We start from the raw sequence: 23,645 nt of genomic DNA, 5'->3' as shown, positions 1-23,645 counted from the left end.
TTTGAGGAAGGGGAGGAAGAGCCTCAGCAGCCAACGCAATGGTCAGATAAGAGAAATCTGAGTCCAAAGCAGAAATGTAATTTGAGAGAACATCTCAGACATGACCCTCCCTAGTTCTTTTTAGGATAAAGATGGGGCAGGGAGGCACATTTAGAGTTGCAAATGAGAGCACAGAGAAGAGCAACAAAGATGATAAGGGGTCTGGAGGCTAAATCCAATGAAGAATGGCTAAAGGAACTAGGTGTGTTTAGCTTAACGAAGAGAAGACTGGGGGGAGACAGGATAGCAGTCTTCCAATACTTGAAGGGCTACCACAGGGGTGTCAATTTATTCTCCATAGTGCCTGAGGATAGGACAAGAAGCAATGGGTGGAAGCTCATCAGCAGAGATCCAACCTGGAAACAAGGAGGAATTTCCTGACAGTGAGAACTATTAAGCAGTCGAACAGCTTGCCTCCTGGAGTTGTGGATGCTCCATTGCTGGAAGTTTACAAGACAAGATTGGACAACCATTTGTCTGAGATGGTATGAGGAGTCCTGCCTTGGACTAGAAGTCCTCCAAGATCCCTTCCAACCCTATGAATCTATGATTCTGTTACTGTAACCCTATAAAGTAGTTTTAGTATTCATAACTTTGGTGTTCAAGTCTGCTCTCCCTCGAAGAGCTGACAGACATCTAGGGATATTGGGCTGATCCAGCAGGACAGCCAGGAACAGGTTTGATCATATGTTGCGGAAAGTGAAGCAGTGGGGGCATGGCATGGGCGGTCCCTCAGGTAACCCGGTCCCATGCCATGTTCAACCCTAACCCTTTTTCTCTTTGTGCAAATCTCTACCTATGTGGAACCCTAAGAATCTGAGTTTCAGTTTTGAAAGGATTCTAGCCCTCATTAATACAAGTGAAGCATCTGTAATCAGTTTCAGAGAGTGTCCAGGAAGCCAAAGAAGTAGAAGCTAGGATGTCACATAGATAGCACACAGTTCTGCACTTATATGATACCTATCTCCTCAGTCTACTCCTCTCACGGAGATGGAGTTGCTGGTTGCAAAGTTTAGAGAGGGATGGATTTAAGCATATCAAAAGATTACAACTGTTTCTTCAGGAATAATCACAGCCAGGTTTCCTCATCCTCCAGAGCTCCCATTATCTGTTCTGTCAGAGTCAGTTCCACAAGTTGCGTGGAGGACAAGCTGTGCTCAGACTCTGTGTTTCCAGCGCTGTCTTGTTTCACCATAGCTGGGCCATTCTTGGTCTGAAATTTGGCCATGTGGGCCTTCCCCTGGCCTTGGATGCTAGATGTTCTTCGGGCATACCTGTATGCCAGTGGTCTGGGGATCTTTGAAGGCTTCTTCTCAGGCCTGTTGTCTTTGCGTGGACGGATCTTGGGGCGTAGTTTGAGCTTGTAAAAGGACGGCACACGCTCCGGTTTTTTCAGAGATCGCTTTGGTTTGCTTGGCACATTCTCTGCAGCAACAGAACTTTCTGAAGGGTTGGGAGCTTCTTCATTTGGAAATGTCTGGGGGGTGTCACCATTCTCATTAACTTCTCTATGTCCTCCGTTATTTGCATGAGGTGGCTTGTCCTCCTTTGCTCCAGGGGCTAACTGGGTCTCATGTGGAGTTTCTCTTTCCCCAAACTTTAATTTGGCCTTGCTTCCATTCACCAGATAGGAATTCACTGGAGGGGAAGAAGAAAGGTCGGTTCCCATGTGCTCCAGATGGAGTGCCATGGAAAGCTCTTGGATTACCCTGTCGTAATGTAGGCCTGCTGGATGCCACCTTGTGTCTCTTTCTGGCACGTACACACCACTTCGTGGCACGCCTTCACCGTAAGTCAAGACCTTTGTGGCTCTCTGCAAAAAGGACAGAGAGGGAATGGACACTTCGGGGAGGTTACAACCTATCATTGTTGAGTTTCTCTCTCTAAACTCTTCCAACTGGTTCTGTCCAGGAAGATGGTTGTCATCTGAATCTGCTTCCAACTCCTTGATATTGGACAAAATCTCTTCTTCCAAACTTCTATACAGAGCTTGTTCTTCAGCCAGGTTAATAGGTAGTGGTGTGTAGACACGTTCCTTCTCCACAATGGGCTCTTTTGTATCTCCAGTGCTCAACTGACAAGAAGTTCTCGGGGTATCTTTTTGCCCCTGCAATGACTGACTATGTTTCAACTGACTGACTCCAATCCCTAAGCGAGAAGACAACAAGCCATAAGCTTCCACACTGACCATCTCACTCTGTTCCTTTTTAGGACCTCTCTCATTCCTGGGCATCTTTTTGCTGTTCAATCGGAGTTGTTCTTTGGCCAAGGCAGGATCACTATTCCTAAATCGTCCTTGATAAGCCTCATTTCCACTAGGAGTTGGGGGCCTGCTGAAAAGTGAGCCAACTTTTCCTGAGGTTCTTAAGCCACTATCTTCTCTTTGAGCCTGGCCTGTGTGGTTCACTGGGGATGATGATAGTTGAGCTATCAAATCTTTCCTCCAGCTATGTACAGGAGTTCCTTTCCGCTGTTGCTGAAAGTTTTGCATTGGGATCTTAGCAGTCTGTTGGTAGGAGGTTTGAAAGTGCTTGTCTGGGCTGGTAGGACGTATCTGTGAACAACTCTTCACTTCTTGCTGGACATTTCTTGCTGGTTGAAATGTCTCATCCCTTCGTGTCATTGTTGCCAGTGGTGCAAATTTCTTTGTCTTTGCTTTCAGACCGCCCGCTGCTGTCTCAATCCTATCAGATTCTCTTCTAGGTCTTGGACCAGAGAAATATTTCAAACCATGTGAGTTGTTCTCCACGTTCCCATTTTGCTGAGAAGACAATGAGACACAGAATGTCTCTCTCCCACTCCGTGTAGAAACCATCTGCTTGGGTCCAAGCCTCTCTTCTGCAGCTGGAAGTCTCTGGGATGGAGTTGCTGATCGTTCCCTCACCCTGAAAAAGAAAAGGTCAGTACATAGGAAACTGGGAGCAAGTATTGCATGTGTATTGTTATGAGTAAGGATGGCGAGCAGGGGACTCCCATCCAGGCTGTAAAGCGCATGCGTAGCACTGAGGAATTAGGTGGCCATTCCAAGAGACACAGATCGGGCCCGCCTTAGCCTTTGGGGTTTATATGTCTGGGTTTTTCCCACGCTTCTTCAGTTTGTTAGGATTTTCTGTCATGTAGCAGTAATAAAACACTAGAGACCTGTTCCTTGTCTCAGCGTGGTTCCTGGCTGTTAGGACATGTATACTGATATTACATACTGTACAGGTAGTCCTTGCTTAACGACCACAATTGGGACCAGAATTTTGGTCGCTAAGTGGTTGTTAAGCAAATCTAACCTGATTTTATGACCATTTTTGTGGTAGTCATTAAGCGAATCACATGATCATTAAGCAAACCATGTAGTCATTAAGTGAATTACATGATTCTCCATTGATTTTGCTTGCTGGAAGCTGGCTGGGAAGGCCAAAAATGGTGATCACATGACTGTGGTGAGGCTGCAATGGTCATAAGTGCGAGGACCAGTTGTGTTTTAGCACCATCGTATGTCCAAACTGTCACTAAAGAAATGGTCATTAAGCAAGGACTACCTGTATGGAGTGCCCCAGCTTTCTGTGCAGTATAACAGAGCATTGGTCTATCAAATCAACTTTTTCCAATCATGTACCCTAGAAAAGGTTTTGATCACAGTTTTCATCATCCTTTGATAATATGGGGCTTTTAGTCCATTAGGAAAGGCTGATCTAACTTATTATTTCAACTGGCAGCGGTACGCCAGGTCTCATGCAGGAGACTTCTCCATTTCCTGCTGTTAAGATGTCAATCTATATGCTCGGGACCTTTCTAATAGAAAACCTGCCTCTTGTGCTGAGGTACAATCTGCCCCTTAACAATGCAAGCTTCTTTCCTTGCAAGACAATTTTTGCAGGATGATTCAAATAATCAGCTGTTGATATGCAAGAGATGAAAGGCAGCATATATTGCCAAGGCTTTTGATAGAGTAAAGCTACTAAGAAACAGGTACGGCCAGTTGTGATGATTGAGGCAGAAGGTCTGTTTAGCCAGACACTTGGACACATCAACTGCTTTCAGGCTAGCCTATCTCAGAGAGTTATGGTGAAGCTAAAAAAAAGGTAGCTTGTCAACCATCCTATTACTCCAATTATTTGAAGTCCCAAATTTCAAAAATTTGGTCAGAACTAAAAAACTCTTGGGAAACAAATCCCATAGATATCCTCCATTACCTAATTGAAGAGGCTCTCCTGGGCTCTGAATGATCCTGGGAGATCTGTAGGCCTTCATTTTTCTTGCTGCCACTGCTGCCACCATTGTTTGAGGGTGAGGATGCTTGAACCTTCTTCCACCCAGAACCCACACTGTGGGGCAGGTAGGTCCTCCACTCTACTGGGGGCAGTGGGCTTTGGCATCTGCTCACAATTAAGGCAGGCTGGGGCTTGTTACAGTTGTCTTTCCTGGGTGTTAAGCGGGCTGTGATCTCATGCTGGACCTGGGTAGCTTGCATCTTCTGAGGACTGGCCATCTTCACAGCCTGCTTGTGAGCTGCAGAAAAAGCAGTAACAACAAGGTAAGGTATTGTAACATATTAAAGCTTGGAGCCCTCTAGATCTTTTGGCAGTACAGTTCCCAGGATTCCCAGGCTCCTGTGTCAAATCAAGGAGCTATCTAATACAGTTTTCTGTCCCCTGCTGTTGCCAGTTGCTGTTGCCAGTTTCCAGGAAGCTCATAAGCATGGTGGCACATACCCCCATTTTAATTCCACAAAGACTCTATTACCAAAGCAATGGATAGGCATAATGATTAGCAGTGATCATTCTTGGTTTCAAAGCAACAGCCAGAAAATATAATTGGAATATAGCCACTTTTACTTCTGTAGAAGTATGGAGGCTATCTCAGGCTGGAGAGCAAGAGAGAAGCCATTTTGAATTTTTCCTCTGGCTGTATTTCCACAACAATGAATAAATGTGTTGGGTAATATGGCTTGTACAGTCTTGGAAAATGGGGTTAGTTCAGTCATCAGATTAAACATTGTACGAATGTTGCCTGTATATGTTTTGAAAGGAGCCCATTTAAAGTAAAAGCGATGAGGATAGAAAGTTTAAGAAAGTTGCAATGCAGCATTGCTGGGGATGGGGATAGGGGTGTTATCAGACTGGAAAAAAAACCTAATCTGTTTCATTTGTACTCAAAGTACTATAGGGCTATCAGATCTGGACTGCGAAAATCTGGACAAGCACTAGATGGCAAGATAAAGCATTACTGTATCTCTTTTCTGCCACCTGGTGCTCATGAGATTGTTTGCGGTCCAAGCCTAGTAACCCTAATTCAAATAATCATAGAATTAAAGAGCTCAGCATTCATTCACTTCAGTTGCATTCCAAAGCATCACTTTTATTTTTAATCCCGTTCATTCTTCTCCTAATTAGCCCTTTTCATTCATTTCCAAAACATGTTTTTTTCCAATTTCCATCAAACGTACTGTGCTTTTTAATCTTAACCATTTCTTGCTCTCTTAGAATACATTCTTTGGAATCATCTTTTTCTCTCCAGACACAGTATAATATATATTTTTCCCTCTAGACACAGTATATCTTTCTCTCATCTTCACTGTTTGCAGAATTCATTTCCTTATATGCATTTTTTCTCATTCACACCTTTTCTCACTTCATCATTCCAGTTCCATCAAGTATCTTTTTTCATGCATCCCAGGAGAATAACTCCACATGCTTCTCTGGCACTATCTAACAGTTATTTTCACTCCGTCGAAAACAGCTTCCCCTTCCTCTTTCTGTACATTCACTTTCCATTCATTCTCCTGGGAAGTCAATCTATCTTCTAATACTTCTTCATACTTTCTTTTCCAGCAGACGTTCTAATTTCACTGTAGTTTCTTTGACTGTTTTTCTTTTCTTCCATGTTCATTTTTTCTTGAGATCCAACTTTGACACCAATCAAATAATGGACAATCTCATTCAAAATTTCTCATCACCTTACAGTATATCCTTCACCCATTCTCTTAATCTTTATTAAGAGACTTTGCTTCAATCCTCTGTTTGAAAGCACCTGTTTCTAAGCAGGCATTCACCAAACAGTCACCATTCTCATTCATTTTTGGGTCTTCAAGAGGCCCAGTCACTTTTTCTATACTCTTTTCTCTCATGTCAACTAATAGATTTTTTTCCCCTCTGGGATTACATTACATTCATTCAGAACGTTGCACAGCTTTTCTCCAAACTCAGCACTATCATTAATTTAAAAATTCCTATTTTCATACAATCTTACAACAATCTAAATGACACCAATTTTATGCTTTTTGACATACAACTTAGCCCTTTCCTTCATAATAAACTTCATCTTCAGTCACTGCCTATATTCAGCTTCACTCTATGAGATCACACCATCTTCATTCAGATCTTTTACATCTTCCACCTTTCTCTTAGTTTCATAAATCAATATACTATTATGGTCATTGACCAGAACTCCTTCTAGTTTCATAGACACACCACACACCTATTTTCCTTCTTCCATTTCCTTCTTTAATTCATGCTCTTTACCAGTTATTCATTTTACACTCCAAGTTGCATTGTATGTCAATATCAGATGGGCCCATAGATATTGACCTCCAAAGCCTACCATGGCATTGGTCAATTGAGGCTTTTTCATAATGCTTTTTAGTATGATTGAAAAGGCATGGACTAGGTCAATAGCCTTAGTTATACATGTGCCACATGCAGCATCCTTTGCTAATGTTAAGGACAACACTAGTCGGTTTGGGCAAATTTTGACCAATATGCCACAAGTGCAACCAAAGTTTTACCCCAAGCATGCTCACGTTATTCTATGCAAGTTAGGATCGCTAAGTCTAGAGATAGCCTTGCAAGGCCCATACTGTTGCCCCCATCCCATCAACTAGGAGGTATACACACTATACTGATGCACCTTTAAGAGGAAGTATCCTAACTTTCTAGCACAGCAGATATACTTGTGCATTTCTGGGCTCAAACAATGACTCAGATATGATTGATGGATGCCATTCTTGGAATCTAAACTTAGAATTGCAGGCAGTCATACTTTACACTTAAGGAATAGAAATGGACGCACAGAGTGAGGTACACCGGCATGGGTCATGCTTATCCAGGTAGTGTTCCAGGGTGTCCCAGCCACCACCTACTCGGACCATCACGTGATTCCGCAGGATCTAGACCAACCAACACATGTGTGAGAAAAAAAACACTTTATTTGTTTGTTTATTTTATTTAGCACATTTTTCTACCACCCATCTCGATTTAACATGGCTCTGGGCTGCTTACAATACATTAAAACAACAACAATTCATAGCAATTAAAAACATTATAAAATATAAATATACAATATCATAAAACTCTAAAATATATAAAGTAAGCAGCAAAAACCCAAGATGGTGAGATGTTAAATGGTGAGATGTTTCTTCCATGATATAAGACTCTTGAACCCAAATGTGCTTTCCCTTCTCCCTCCCGGTCCCCTTTTTATTTTCTGCCATATCTACTCAGACCAAAAGCCTGTCAACCAAAACACCTGGGTCTACCCAGCAGGCTTAACCCGGTCAGTTTAAAGTCATAGTAGCTGCACACTCCCACCACAGGGTAAGCTTCTTCTTCTTTTTTTGGTGTATTATGTGAATTCAGACCATTTAATTGTGGGAATGCAGAAAATGATTTAATATGAGAACCATCTTAAGCATGTGATAAAACACGTAGCTATTGTCTTGTTTCTGATCTTTGTAAACCCAGCTGGGAATCCCTGTGCAGTTGAAGAAGAGGTTAAACCCTCTAAATAAATAATCATTTCTCTAACCTTGAAAGAAACCAAAAGAAGAAGAGAGAAGTTTGTGGCAATGAGTGATTGAAAGGAGAGGGCCTATTTAGAGAAAGGTAGCAAGAGTGAATATAAAAACTGTTGGAAGTCCTGGCAAATCCAGCATGCCTCATTAGCATGTAAATTGAGTTTGTCCCAGGATGCAACTCTCTGTGCTATTGAGGAAGCTGTTTGTTGCACTCCCACTTCCTCTCTCTCTCTTCCTCCTTCTTCCACCAACTAAGGAGGTAGCAAGCATTCTGCTCTCTCTCCCTCCATTATGGCCACATGCTTGGGCCTTGAAGATGGATTTTTCCCATTTTCTGCATGCAGCTCTTAGCAGCTATGAGGGCTAAGAGTTCATTAAGTTTAGGGAACAGAAGAAACAAAGAATCTTCATTTTTCCACTGAAGATGGATGTAACTGAACCAAGAATAAAATCAGTAAGACTCTATTTTTAAACCTGCTTTGTCTAAGCATGTGATTCTTTATGCTTGGGAGGGCTGAGTGTGTAAGATCAATAACCTGCATTTCTAACATGCTCATTAAAGCTATTTAAGATACTATTCTTTTTCTGTGTGTAGCTTCTCTACTGTGTTAGGCTCTGCTCCATTTAGTGGTCCTAGCTGTCCACTAATGGCTTCAAAAACAACAGGGAAATTTGTTGTTAACTGTGTTGGGAAGGTATTTAGTACAATTCTGATGGGCAGGTTATGAGAGATGACAATAAGGAAAATTTACAGTGGAGTTTTATGCTGCCCAGAGGACGTGCAGATCAGATTCAGTACAGGACCACACTCCTGTACTGAAGGATAAATTTAAGTTGCTTTAATTGTGGAAATGCAAGTTGTCTTTCCTCAGCACAATGGAAAGACTCAATACCTCCTGGGCCCCCAAAAGTTGTTTGTTCATCAAGTGAGTTTGCTACTGGCAGCAGGCAGATCTTCACCCCTTGGAGCGTAACATGTCATTTTCTGCAGAATTCTTGCTTCATGAAAGGCAATGTTTAAGCTTGACTCACCCTAACAAATATGAGAGTGTTGGAATCACCAATGCGATACTTTCCCTCCGAGACTTTGACCATAGAGAACTGAACTGGACAGGTGCACCGGCTAACAAGGTGCTGGACCTTCATGGAAAGCAGAAGATGGAAAAAAATCATAAAGATCTTAATAATGAAAAGTATCAGGTAAACCTGCCTTGAAGATGAGTAAAACCCCCCACCAGAACCATAATTTTAAAGAAAAAAGGATTATTTATGTTGTTTACATACTATGCACTGAACCATATTACTCAATTAAGCCAATTTGTATGTACGGGTAGTCCTCATTTAGCGACCACAATTGGGACTGGCAACTCTGTCATGAAGCAAAGTGGTCACCAAGTGAAATGTCACGATTTTAGGATTTTACTTCAGCTTTCCTTTGCGTTAAAGACCTGTGAAGGTCGCAAATGCAAGGAATGGTCTCAAAGTTACTTTTTCATTGCAGTCATAACTGCAAACAGTCACTAAATGAGGCAGTCACTAAATGAGGACTACCTGAATGTAGCCTCCCTACTTTGCACACAACTCAGGGCAGCAGTGTACTTCATCAAGAACATTAACAATCAATAAAACCATATAATAAAACTAGATATATAAAAAAACACCATCCGCAACAACATGCAAATACATAAGTGCTGGGGGGAAAGACCTCATCCAGCAGCTTGTACCACTTCCAGATGTAATGCCGGAAGGAAAAAACAGGTCTTTAATGCTTCTGAAAGGCAGGCAGGGTCAAGGTAACTGAATGTCAGGGGGGCATGCTGTCCTACCAGACGGCATCGCCTAAGCATGCCCACCCTGTTAGACCTTACTGGATGGGCAGATGGAACTGGAGATAGACCATCCTGCAAGTAACCTGGCCCTTTTGAGATTTGCACAGTGCCCTGAACCATAAACTAACAATAAGATGCTTGTTTGTGGACACTAAGCACAAACCATCCAACCTTAATTAAGGTTACAGCTTACCTAGCATTGCCAAGGAGTCATCTAAGGAGTGTTGGCTGGTGGGGCCCAGGAGAGGCCTTTTCTCTCATGGCACCTGCCCTCTGGAATACCATCCCTCCAGAGATCAGATTCCCCTTGCCCCTGTTGGCCTTCTGTAAAGCCCTGAAGATACTGCTCTGTGTGGGACGGAGCCAGTTGCCTGGTTATGCTGAGTGTTGGATTGTTTATTCGTTCAGTTGCTTCCGACTCTTCGTGACTTCATGGACCAGCCCACGCCAGAGCTTCCTGTCGGTCGTCAACACCTCCAGCTCCCCCAGGGACGAGTCCGTCACCTCTAGAATATCATCCATCCACCTTGCCCTTGGTCGGCCCCTCTTCCTTTTGCCCTCCACTCTCCCTAGCATCAGCATCTTCTCCAGGCTGTCCTCATTATGTGGCCAAAGTATTTCAGTTTTGCCTCTAATATCATTCCCTCAAGTGAGCAGACTGGCTTTATTTCCTGGAGGATGGACTGGTTGGATCTTCTTGCAGTCCAAGGCACTCTCAGAATTTTCCTCCAACACCACAGTTCCAAAGCATCGATCTTCCTTCTCTCAGCCTTCCTTATGGTCCAGCTCTCGCAGCCATATGTTACTACAGGGAACACCATTGCTTTAACTATGCGGACCTTTGTTGTCAGTGTGAGGTCTCTGCTCTTGACTATTTTATTGGATTGTGGCCTTGTAATTTTGTCCAGCTGCAATGGGTTTATATTTTATGTATATGTTTTTATTATTTTTAATATTGTGAGCCAGCCAGAGTCACGTGAGATGGGCAACCATATAAATCCACTAAATAAATGCATAAATTGCATCTTGTACAAATGCAGCTGTCAGATCTCTGTCTTGTACAAACACAGCCTTGGTGTCTTAAGTGTATATGGGAGAGGGCAATTACTGTATGCATCTATTACTGAAACCAAAAAAAGCCAAAAGTGTCACAGAATATTTGAAATAATAATGAAACAAATGATAGTATAATGGGTTTGCCTTAAAAAATACTTTGAAAAAAATCTGCTCAATTAACTGTTAGGGTACCTTTGTAGTTGATCCACATATTTTAACTGAATAATAATAATAATTTATTAAATGTATATGCCACCTGATTCCTAGTGACTCTGGGATTGAGCTGAACATTCGTTTTTCCCATGGGTCTGTCTCTGAAGACAGGTTGAACTTTTCTATTGGTGCAGAAGAGAGCTCTCCGGATGCCAGAAAGGCTGAGTGTGTAGCACCATTTTGCACCAGTTGCACTAGCTACCCATTTCATTTCTGCACTGCCGTGTCACCCTGTCATATTAGTCGAGTCTAACCACCAGCCTCGTGCCAATGATCCATGCTGCTGTTCCTATGGTGCACCTGCGCTATAGTTCTGTCATCTTGGCGGATTTTTTTTTTGTTGTGGGTTGAAATGCTGTCCTCTTTCTAAAGGTGTCTACTGAGGATGAGAACTGTGCAAAACTTTAAAAAAGGAAGGAGACCCTGCCTTGCTGGTGAGCTCTCCTTTGCTGGATATGCTCAAACAGATGTTGTTGCAATTGGATTGCAAGGTAAAATCTCCTTTGAGATTTTGAGTTCAAGTCCCAGTGACCATGAGCAGTGGCTTGCCATTGCCTTCTTCCAGGATGATTGCTGGACTCCCAAATCTAGCCTACAGCCCTAGGATTTCCTAGTGGTCTCCCGTTCACCAACCAGGTTTGACTTTGCTTAAGGAGCAGCCAAGGCCATCTAGCTGCTGCCACTGGTTGCATGACCTTCCGAACAGGAAGCAATTGTCACTGCCCCTCACTCATTTGAAATGATCAGATGGATCCATGCTTTTTATGTAAGGCAGTGAAATGAATCAGTTAAAATATAATCCTTAGAGTTATTGCTAGGGTCCTCCACATGCTCCAGTTTCCTAGGTTGAGGATTTTGATGGATAAAAAACTATGAAAAAACAAACGATGCTGACCTTGGAGACAGTGTGGAGAAAGTGTTAGTGGCTCTAACAAACCTTCTGTCCCTGACCTTTTGGAGGTAGTCCTAGAGGTCCTGACTTTCACACACAATTTGTCATGAGTACTGATGGCAAGCTGGAAGGGGCCTCTATCCAGGGGGGAAAACACATGCATAGTACTGAGGAATTAAGCAGCCATTCAAAGAGACACAGATCAGACCCGCCTTAACTTTTGGGGTTTATCTGTCTGGGTTTTTCCCACGCTTCTTCAGTTTGTTAGGATTCTGTTTTATGTAGCAGTAATAAACACTAGAGACCTACTCCTCGTCTCAGCGTGTTTTCTGACTGTTAGGACACAATTTGTGTCTTGCCATTCTTAGAGACTCACATACCATCTGGTCTAGATTCTTGAAGTTGGGAGGTTCCCTCCTGGGCCGGGGAAGAAGCGTTTCATCTGGTGGCAGGTTCATGTCCTCACGGATCTCATCCTCAATTTCTTCCTCCATTTGGATGAGGATAGGAGCGCTCATGCCAAAGCGAGAAGCCCGCCGGGCCACCTCCAGAAGACACAAGACAAAGTTCTTCTCGTTCTTGCGCAACACCAGGTCCTCTGTCTCAAACATCAGGACATCTGAAACACACCAGAGAGGCTGAATGGGGCGAGGAGGAAAAAGGTGAGGGAATTGCTACAAGATTCCCTTGGAGCAGGGATGTAACACAGGAAGAGGTGAGTAGGAAGCCAGATGACTAGATGGGTTTGCTCTGGTGCCTTATGCTTTCTCTTGCCTTCCACCAATGCCACAGAGCGAGGCTTAACAGCTGCAGAGTTTTACTCTGTCAGATCAGAGTGCCGAATTCTGGTGCTTCCAGGTTCAGGGTTATAAAACGAGACTGTGCAACTGGAGGCTGCATGTCTCTGATCTATTGCAAAATTACCAACTGCAATTTCTAATGGTGGGGAAGGGGAAAAATGGTTGACTCCAAGGGAGGTGCATTTTATTCATTACGTTAAATTTAATTAAATATGTTGGTCCTGATCCTGCTCATTTTGGGGTCCTTTTACAGGGAGAGGGCAGCTTCCTAGCATATCCTTCAAAGGCTGAGTGTGGCCAGATAGCTCTGAAAGTTACATATCCCTATCTAGGGGAAACCTGCTGAAACAATGAACTCATTTAGGGCAGCTTTCCTTGACCTGAAGGAAAGGCTGGGTTCACACAATATGCTAAAACCTAAAGCCAAGTTAACCAACCCCTATTTCTGTGTTCACATAAGTAGATGTGAATGCTATGGCCAAATAAGTAGATCACATTATGGCTTAACATGGTGACATGGTTCACACAACTTGCTAAGACAGTTATTGGCTACCCGCAAGCAGCTGAGTCACAGCTCTTTAATATGTGGCGCAAGCTCAGCTAAAGAGTTGGTCTGTCATTCTCATCATTCCCAAACAGCCTAACTATGGTTCTAAGTCTTCTCCCTGCTTCCTAGAGTAGCCATGAGACACTGCTGGCCAATAAGAAGCAGAGGTGATCACCTTTTCTTAGCTGGCTCCAGGGCCCAAAGTGGGAAGGGCCACCAAAAAGAGAGAGAGAGAGAGAATTTTGGGTTAATTTTCTCAGTATGTTACTGCCCCTTAAATCATTTCTAGAATTCAACCCCAATCTATTGATTCTTGGCATAATCCCCAAATATTTATCGTATTATAATTATTTGGTTTCATTTCAACTGAATTTTAGCCAAGACCAGACAACCTGTGACCCATTGGGTCATTGGTTCAGAGATATTTCCTTACCAGATTCCTCAATGCCCAGCAATGGCAGAGCTTCTAATCTACTGCCTTCACTGAAAAAAGTTCTTAAAAATTCAGGGAGACATTCAGAGATGTATCTGCCTTGAAAATAGCCCATGTCATTCATGTTGACCTGTATAGCACAGTCAAACATCAGGAGTTAACCACAGGAAATGTTTTATGACATTTTGTATTATGTCATAAAATGTTTTATAAAATTTGCCAGATATCTATTCCATGGGTCATGGGTCCCAGAGTTTGGATGCATTCTGTAAGTTAGCCCATTGGTTCAAAAACTGTTGCCCTATGATGCACCATTTCACCCAGTTAAAGGTTACACACAGACAAACAGGAGAGCTTTAGTAGTATATAGCTTAATTTTCTAAATGTATTGTAAGAAAGGAAATATGGGAAGTACCGAAAGGAATGCTCGTAGTGTCTATTCAGGCTTGCATAGAACAAAAAATAACTTGAATTGTCAGCTTGCAAGTCATTCTTCTACTGAAGAAGAATGTGGCTCTTTGCTACTCTTTTGAGGTAAATATTAACTTTGGTCAGATAAAATCCATGTCAGGGCCAGCCTCTCTTCGCAATAAGACACAGACTCACTTAATGGGTATTAAGGATTTCTGGTTTATTGGAATGATAGCTGACAGAGCGAAAAACGGGAACGGGGTAGGTAGTGTGGGGGTGCCCCTTTTATACCCTCCTGTATTGCCCCGGGCTTCCCCACCCCTCAATGCCCCGATCCCTCTTGATGGGATCCTTGATGGCTGCGTGGGCGTTTTCCCCGGTGTCCTCTTTGTCTTCCTGCAACGGTTGAGTTCTCCGGGGCACCATGTGCTCCTTATCTTCACCCCTCTGACGTCCCTCTTTTCAGGTGTTGATGGGATCATGGGTGTGGGTGTCTTTGGGTGCTTGTTTTAATCCCTGATTGGATTATCTTCTTCCCCCTTTTCCTTAATGATCATGATCCACGTTGTGAGGCTCTTTGTGCCTTGCAACGAGGTCATGACATGCTGCCCCCCCAAAGATGTTCTATGGTGCTGGTTTCTCTGGGTATGCCTCATGGAACTGTCTTGTTAGTTGTCTAGCCATGACGTGTCGTGCCTGGACCCACTCTGGGTGTGAGAAATGTTTCCATCTCACGAGGTATTGGAGTGTTCCTCTTTGCTTTCTTGAGTCCAGTATTTCTTTTACTTCAAAATGTTGTTGGTTGTCTATCATTATGGGTGGGGGTGGAGGTTCTTCCGTATGCCATTTGGATGTGCTTGTTGGTTTCAGTAGTGCACAGTGAAACACTGGGTGGACCCGTCTCAAATTGTAAGGCAGTTCCAATTTGAACGTAACTGGGTTGATTACCTGTATGATTTTAAAAGGTCCGATGAATTTCGGTGCCAATTTCTTCGAGGGTTGCGAGGTCTTTATGAACTTAGTGGAGAGGTAGACCCTATCTCCCACTTTGTAGTTCGGTGCCTCCGCCCTGTGGTTGTCCGCATATTTTTTGTACGTTGTTTGTGCGTCTGCTAGGGCCGTTTGAATGATAGGCCAGGTTGTTGCCAGCTGTGCCGCCCAATCGTCTGGTGAGCAGGGCAGGGTTTCAGGTTGCGGCAATTCTGGTATCGGTACAAAGTCCCTTCCATAGACCACCTTAAAAGGGGTGTGGCCAGTGCTCTGGTGTACCGCGTTATTATAGGCCACCTCTGCAAAAGGTAGTAGGTCTACCCAGTTGTCCTGTTGATAATTTATGAATGCCCTCAGGAACTGTTCAAGTGTTGAGTTTAGGATCTCTGTTGATCCGTCTGTGTTTGGATGCCACGCAGTGGACAGTGCTTGCTTGGTTCCGATTAGTTTTAAAAATTCCCGCCAAAACTTTGACGTGAATTGTGTTCCTCTGTCGGTCACCAACCTGTAGGGGGCGCCGTGGATCCTGTATATGTGTGTTAGGAATAAACGTGCCAGCTGCTGTGCGGAGGGGATGGTTGCGCACGGGATGAAGTGTGCTTGTTTCGAGAAATAGTCTTTTACCACCCATATCACAGTTTTTCTTTGGCTGGGTGGGAGGTCCACAATGAAATCCATGGAAATTTCTTCCCATGGCCGGGAGGGGCTGGCTACCGCCTGTAGCAGCCCGTGGGGTTTCCCTCCTTTACGTTTGGTGGTGGCACATATGGGGCAGTTGCCTACGTAGTCTTTTACGTCCTTTCTGAGGTTTGGCCACCAAAATTGCCTCCTCGTTAGGTGGAGGGTTTTTACAAACCCAAAATGCCCTGCAGATTTGTCATCGTGCGCTCTGTGTAAGATTTCCCCCCGCAGTGATTCGGGCACGTACAAGGCTTTCTCTTTCCAGGCGATGTTGTCTTTGAAAGATACATGTTGTTGGTTATTCTGCAACCATGTATCTTGCTGTAGTGCTTGTGTGAGTCTTTGTTGCCAGTTCGGTGAAATTGAGCGTCGGCTCCGATCGCTCCCCGCCGTTCGTGCTGGCGTGCGCTGATTCCTTGTCTGGCTCCGCGTGACAGCTGGGCAGCCGAGCTGTTTCTCGGTCCATACTGTTCCTACGATGTCGGAGGCTTGCGTGTCGTCCTGTGGCCGTCGGGAAAGGGCGTCTGCCAAGAAGTTTTTCTTGCCCGGTATGAATTTCAGCGTGAAATTGAACCGGCTGAAAAACTGAGCCCATCGCACCTGCTTCGGGCTGAGTCGTTTTGGTGTGCTGAGTGCCTCCAGGTTCTTGTGGTCCGTCCAGACCTCGAAGGGGCAGGAGGCCCCCTCCAGCAGGTGTCGCCACGTTTCCAAGGCTGTCTTCACTGCAAACGCCTCCTTTTCCCATACGTGCCATCTCCGCTCCGTTTCGGAGAATTTGCGGGAAAGGTAGGCGCAGGGCTTTAGGTGGTTGTCGGAGTCCTTTTGGAGCAGGATGGCTCCGATGGAAAAGTCGGAGGCATCTGCCTGCACCACAAAAGGCTTGGTGGGGTCGGGGTGTTGTAACACTGGCTCAGCTGTGAAGAGGGTTTTCAGTCTCTCGAAAGCCGTTTGACAGTCAGCTGTCCAATTCAGTAGCGCCCCCGGGTTCCTCGATTTGCGCGTGTCCCCCAAGCCCTTAGTCTTTAGCAGGTTAGTTAGGGGCAATATAGTCTCTGCCAGCCTGGGCGTGAACCCCCTGTAGAAATTAGTGAATCCCAGGAGGCTTTGCAGCTGTCTCCTCGTGCGTGGGCGTTCCCACGCCAGGATGGCTTGGACCTTGCTGGGGTCCATTTCTATCCCTTTAGCAGAAATCCTATACCCTAGGTAGTCAATTTGTTTTTTGTGAAACTCGCACTTGGAGAGCTTTACAAACAGCTCTGCCTTGCGAAGTTTCTTGAGCACGTCTTTTACCAAGCGTTCGTGCTCACGTTCTGTTTCTGTGTAGATCAATACATCATCCAGGTAAACCAAAACCCCCTTAAAAAGGTGGTCACGCAGGACCTCATTAATTAACTGCATGAATACCCCCGGTGCTCCTGCCAATCCGAATGGGAGTACTTTATATTGAAACGCCCCCAATGGGCAATTGAAAGCAGTCTTCCACTCATCCCCCTCCCGTATCCGTATGCGGTAATAGGCTTCCCTTATGTCCAGTTTGGAGAATACCTTACCCTTTACCAAGTGGGACAAAATGTCCTTTATTAAGGGTAAGGGGTATTTATTTGAAATGCTTGCTGCGTTTAATCCGCGGTAGTCTGTACAGAGCCGCAATGCCCCGTCCTTTTTCTCGCGAAAGAGGACTGGCGCTCCCACTGGAGAGTTTGCTGGCTCGATAAAACCTCTCGCCAGGTTTTTGTCTATGAAGTCCCTTAATGCAGCTAGCTCTCGCTGGGTCATAGCATATATTTTTGGTTTGGGTAGGGGTACCCCCGGGACCAGTTCAATGGTGCAGTCCGTCTTTCTGTGGGGGGGGAGTTTGTCCGCCTCTTTCTCACCGAAAACGTCGGCGAAATCCCCGTATTTGGTCGGCAGTCCCTCTGGCAGTGCTGTCTCTCTGTGTTCCACAGTCGTCGTCGCCCCCCCCATGGCTGCTCGGGGAACCCTGTTCCCTGAAGGTGCTTGGTAACGCCCGTCAGCAAACTTAATCTCTCTGGTTCTCCAGTTGATGACTGGGTTTTGCTGCACGAGCCATGGGATCCCCAGTATGAGTCGGGGTTGCCCCACCGGTGCCACGATGAAAGCCAATTTTTCCTCGTGGCTGCCGAGCCGTAGCGCGGTTTCTCCGGTGTATTGGGTGACCGGGCCCCCTCCCGCTGCAGATCCATCGAGCTGCGAGAACACCAGGTGGTGCTGAAGTGGATAGCAGCGGAGGTCGAGTGCGGCTGCCAGGTCAGGGTGCATGAGGCTTTTGGAGCAACCCGAATCAATGAGTGCCCAGACCTTTTCGGTTTTATTTCTATGGGTGAGGGTGACACGGACGTAGAGGGTGGGGCATTCCTCACTCACCCCTTTGTCGAAGCGCCTGTCAGTGTCCTCCACCTGTCCTTCGGCGCCCCTTAGGCCAGGTGGTTGTCGTTTCCCGCCGCCTCATCGGGGTTGCTTTCCTCCTCCTCTGAACTGTAGGGGCCATGTCTGCGTCGGTACTCCCCCTTTGCTGCTGGTCGCTTTCTTGGCGCTGGGGTTGGTGCTGTTTGTGCCCTCCTTGGGCTCTCTCTGGGCGTCGTTTTGGGGCATGCGGCTGCTTTGTGATCTTCCCTGCCGCACGTGAAGCATTGCCCTTTTGCGAAGCGTCTGTCCCGTTCCTCCTTCCAAGGTTGGGGTCTCGCCCTCACCTGCCTTGCGTTGGTGCGTGGGGGTCTCACTGTCTCCATCTGTTGCGTTTCCCTCCTTGCGTGGAGGAACGTGTCGTGGGCGTTCTCCGCTTCCGCTGCCAGCTGGATCCACCCCGTGAGGGAGCTGGGGTTGTCGCGGCCAAGTGCCCACCGGAGGACATTTAAGTTGAGTCCATGTTTGAACTTCTCAATCAGTGTCGATTGAGACCAAGTGTCCACTTTTCCGGCTAGGGCTTGGAACTCCATGGCATACTCAGCCACGGAGCGCGGGCTTTGTTTAAGTGTCTCTAGCGCCCTTTTTGCCTTTTCTTGCTCCAGGGGGTCCCTGAAGTGCCTTTCTAGTGCCTGCAGGAATTCAGTGCTGTCCTGCAGCGCCCGGGCGCCTGATTGGCACAATTGGACGTACCAATCGGCGGCCCGTCCTTTTAATTTTATGGCCAGGGCATTGATTTTGCCCCGCTCAGTTCTGAAGCAGGGACCCCATTCTTCGAGGTAGTACCTCGCGTTAGTCAAAAAGAAGGAGAGTTTCGAGGGGTCCCCATCGAACTTTATGCCAAAGTCTTTGGCGGGTGTCCTGGTCTGGCTCCTGGCCCCCTCTGCGTCGTGCCTCGGGCTCTGCAGGAGCTGCTGCGGGTCGGGGTGTCTCCGGTTCTCTTGCGGCATTGGTGCCTCTCTCTGGGGCTCCTCGCAAGGTCGTCGTCCCATCGCTCGGGGGGGAGGGCGGGGTGTTCTCCCTCGGTCGGGCTCCTGGATCCAGGCTCCGCCGTCGCCGTCGCCGCCCGCCGGGTCGTCCCTCCGCCTCTCAGCCTGGCGCATCTCCCGTCGTGGGGTGGGCTCCTGGGGCCGGACGCCGCCGCCGCCGAGGTTGTCCCGCCGTCTCACGTCCGGGCGCGCCTCCGCTCGTTGGGTGGCCTCCTGGGGTCGGGTCCTGCCGTGGTCGCCGCCGTCCGCTGGGTCTCCACCCCGTCTCGCCTCCCGGTGCGCCTCAGGTCGTTGGTTGGGCTCCTTGGGTCGGGTTCCGCCGTCACCGCCGCCCCGCTCGCCCTGCCTCCTTTCGACCGGGGGTGCCTCTGCGCCGCCTCCGTCGCAGAGTCCCTGTGCCGCCGTCAGCTGTTGGAGCATCTGCCGCACCGCCTGCATCCCTTCCTCCAACGCGTCGAGCCTCTCCGCCGTCCCCGGCTTCCCGCCGAGGTTTTCGCCGCTCCGCTCGCCCTCGCCGTTGGCCGTGGTAGAGGACGGATCGTCCCTTGATCCCGCCGCGGTGCCAGGCGCGCCCTCGCCTTCGAGCGCCCAGGGTGGCGGTTCGTCTCGCGCTTCCTCCGGGGTTGCCTGTAGGCTTGGAGAGGGTCCCCTCGTCTCGCCCCCGGTGCCTCGCGGGCTCCGGGGCGCCGGGGTGGGTCCCTCCCCCGCTGCTTCCCCCCAGCTGGGTCCCATACTTACCGGGGCGTTGCATCGCCCGGACCTCAGCTGCATCCCGCCCTGCGAGAGCGGGGCTTCGTCGCCGGGCGCCGAAGGGTTGCGCGTCCTCGGTTCCTGGTTCTCCATGCCTGGCTGGGTCCCTCACAAACGTGTTGGATAGGTACCAGGTGGAAAAAAATTTTTTGCGGTTCCCGTTTTTATGTCAGGGCCAGCCTCTCTTCGCAATAAGACACAGACTCACTTAATGGGTATTAAGGATTTCTGGTTTATTGGAATGATAGCTGACAGAGCGAAAAACGGGAACGGGGTAGGTAGTGTGGGGGTGCCCCTTTTATACCCTCCTGTATTGCCCCGGGCTTCCCCACCCCTCAATGCCCCGATCCCTCTTGATGGGATCCTTGATGGCTGCGTGGGCGTTTTCCCCGGTGTCCTCTTTGTCTTCCTGCAACGGTTGAGTTCTCCGGGGCACCATGTGCTCCTTATCTTCACCCCTCTGACGTCCCTCTTTTCAGGTGTTGATGGGATCATGGGTGTGGGTGTCTTTGGGTGCTTGTTTTAATCCCTGATTGGATTATCTTCTTCCCCCTTTTCCTTAATGATCATGATCCACGTTGTGAGGCTCTTTGTGCCTTGCAACGAGGTCATGACAATCCACCTCACGGCTCTCATCTAACATGCTGCGTAATGCAGGTGTTGCTCTGCATATGGAGCCCCCCTTTTTAAAAAAAACCCTGAAATTAATAGCAAGCAAATTAAGAGGGAGCTCCTGGAGCTAACCAAAGAGGGGGCCATATGTGACCCCCCACCCACCCACATTGGGATGTTCTATTCTGACCTCTAGTATAGCTGTCCCCTGTCAGCTGTTATCTATATGTATTGGACAACCACTCCCATCATTCCCAGCCAGCATGCTTTTTGTGGATAATAGAAATTGCTGCCCAGATAATCTGCTGGATACACAGTCCAAGGAAGATTATGTTCATGATTCTTTTTTTTTTTTTATCCATTCAATCGTGCCTGATTCTCGGAGACTGCCTGGACAAGTCCTGCAGTTTTCTTGGCAGGTTTTTCAGAAGTGGCTTGCCATTGCCTCCTTCCTAGGGCTGAGAGAGAGCGACTGGCCCAAGTCACTCAGCTGGCTTTGTGCCTAAGGTGGGACTAGAACTCACCGTCTCCGGTGTCTAGCCTGGTGCCTTAAACCACTACACCAAACTGTCTCAGAGTCCTGATATGGCTGATTTTAATTCTTTTATAGTACTTAAAACAGAGTTTGATGTACCCAGGAATGTATCTTGGCAGTTTACTAAATTTAAGAGCCTGTTGCTTGGCCAGTTTGCTCTTGATGCCACTACTAGCCTGGTGCCTTAACCACTACACAAAACTGGCTCTCTGTTCATGATTCTAGCTGAGATCTATTTGCCTCCTTGGATGGCCAAGAGGTTTCTGACAACCCAGCAAGCTTGGTTTCCAACCATTTGGTATTATTCACAGCTTCTGAACGTGGAGGCTCCACATAGCCATGACTGCTATTAGCTGCTGGGTGCTGTATTGTCCTCCATGAATTGTTCTAAGTCCTGGACAAAGCAATCCAGTGGCAATGAGTGGGAGACATCCAGTGGGAATGGCAGAAGAGCCTAAACCCCTCCAAGTTCATGCCAAATAACAAGAAAATGAGAAAAGAGCAGATGCAAAAAAAGGTAACTTTCCTTCCTATTCAGGGATATATTATGGAAAGAGAAGATCTTAGGATTCAGCCTTTAAATGCCTCAGAATGGCCCCCTTTTCCCATTACTCTTCCCCTTTGAGACACAAGAAAGGGCAGGGCTTCCATCACATGGTGGTGGCCGACACCTTGACTTTTTTGACCCCTCTGTTTCCCCATCAGGATTGCAGCTCCCACAATTCTCAGCTGGCTTGGCTGTTCTAAATCTACCTGAAAGGGACTTACTATAGAAAATGCAAACATATGAAATACACTGAAAAATGTCTGCAGAACCCCACCCCACCCCGAATAAAATAGCTGAGAAACAGAAGGAACCAGCAGTTTCAAACCAAAACAATACAAATTAAAAATAGCACCCCAAACAATTAAAAGGAGAGCAAGGAGACAAAACATTTCATCCCCTCTATTCTGTAAGGGAAAAATGCAGAGGAAGCAGAGACAGATAAAAGACAATAGACATCCCCCACACCATTTAAACATTTCTCACTTTAAAATGTAGTCTTTCAGGTCTGCTGGATTCCACCTGCATGTGTTTTACTGACTTCCAAACGCCCCATTCTTGGAGACTTACATTATAACCCCAGTTTAAGGAGAGTTAATTTCTGGTTAAAATCATCCACAGGTGTCACTCTGAACTTGCGAGGCTGTTTCTGATGGTAACAATCAATTTAATAGGGAGCCAACACCAGAAGTAGATCATGGGGGTGAGAGGCAAAGGAAGAGACTGCGAGGATATTATTTCTCTTTTCATTAATTTGAGTATGAGTGTGGCCAAATTTCCAGATCAGATCTGAGGACAGAGGAACACTAGGAATTCAGTCATCTGGTTTTCTTTTCTTTTTAGACAGTGTGAGTGGGTATATGTGTGAGTGGGTATATACAGTTTTTTAAAGTATCATGCAAAGCAATGTTTTAAACAAGTTTAGTTTGGATTCTGGAAAGATACAGTCAACGACTGGATGGATGGATGATACATACATAGATAGAAAAGTCCAAACACAAGGAATGAGAAAGGAAAGTCAAGGAAGGAAAGCAAAACAGAGTTCACGTTTTAATCATTCAATCAATTTGCTTTTAGCAATTTTCTCTTACTGTACAGTCTATCGATTCAAATCAGTGTACCTTTAATATCCATCTCTTTTCGGCTCCACTGAATAAAGTTGGACACGTTGTCTCGAGCTTGGAATGTGCCTGGCTGAGCAAAATCATTACAGGTTACGCCATATATGGGAAGTTGGAGTCTTTTGCCCAAACTTGGATATTCCTGGTTGAGGTCTCTGGCCACCTGGGTGATGTTGTTGGCATGATGACACAGAAGGATGCCTGTCTCCAGGACATCCAAAAAAGATCTCACATCAATGTCGACATCATAGAGCTCCTTAAGCCATTCTGCCAAGTCCTCCTTCATGGCATACAAGTATTGCTCGCTAGTCTTGTAGGGGCGGATGCTTCGCACACTGGCTTCCTGAATCCCTGACATCTTCCTGGCAGAATCCCTGGTGGAGCTTTTGCCTGTAATCTGCTGGACTGTTTTTAGGTTTTCCGTTTTCTCCTTGTTGTTCAACCCATCTCTAGAAATGTGCCCAACCATTTATAGCAGTAAAAATCCACAACACTGATATTTTTAAAGACAGGGTTTACATACCCATCTGCCCCTCCCCTGTCCTTCACTGGATTTCCCAGAATCAGGAAAGACCCAGGTAGGTTGGATCCCTATGATCTTCTGAGAGATCTTCTCAAGGTTACATCCATCTCAGCATTTTGGTGTCTTCATTCTGGCTACTTTAGAACCTTCCCTAGAACGCTTTTGCTTCAGAAGGCCACATGCTCGAACCCTTGCTTTCCTCTTAAACCACAGGCCTCAGACATCCTTCTGTTTTAAATACGTAAGGGGATTTTCAGAACTTTGGGAGCAAGATCCGGAAAGAGGAGGCTCTCCTAGCATGCCCTGATCAGTGTTTTGCTGTGTTTCCACTTTGAAGTTCTCTTCACTTCTCCTTGGTGACAGCAACTCTCTACAAAACACTCCCTGTTAACCCTGCTAGATCAGATGTCACTTTGCTTCAGCTGGAACAAACACTCTCTATGCATGCGGGGAGGAGGGGGAACCTGGCTCTT

General features: G+C 46.4%; 1 protein-coding gene across 1 annotated transcript; it reads right to left on the bottom strand.

Annotated features, from left to right (window-relative positions):
• Nucleotides 1–1,108: 1,108 nt before the first annotated feature.
• On the bottom strand, nucleotides 1,109–23,007 carry GAS2L2 (growth arrest specific 2 like 2). The gene is made up of 7 exons (XM_063291040.1): nucleotides 22,650–23,007; nucleotides 12,193–12,431; nucleotides 8,855–8,962; nucleotides 7,099–7,195; nucleotides 4,224–4,539; nucleotides 1,929–2,369; nucleotides 1,109–1,850 (listed from the first exon to the last, which is right to left on the bottom strand). Exons 1-7 carry the CDS (start codon nucleotides 23,005–23,007, stop codon nucleotides 1,109–1,111), a joined length of 2,301 nt encoding a protein of 766 aa, XP_063147110.1.
• Between the last annotated feature and the right edge of the window lie 638 nt (nucleotides 23,008–23,645).

The sequence above is a fragment of the Candoia aspera genome, chromosome 1, assembly GCF_035149785.1.
Source record: "Candoia aspera isolate rCanAsp1 chromosome 1, rCanAsp1.hap2, whole genome shotgun sequence".
Taxonomy (NCBI): Eukaryota; Metazoa; Chordata; class Lepidosauria; order Squamata; family Boidae; genus Candoia; species Candoia aspera.
This window is presented reverse-complemented; position numbering and strand designations above follow the sequence as displayed.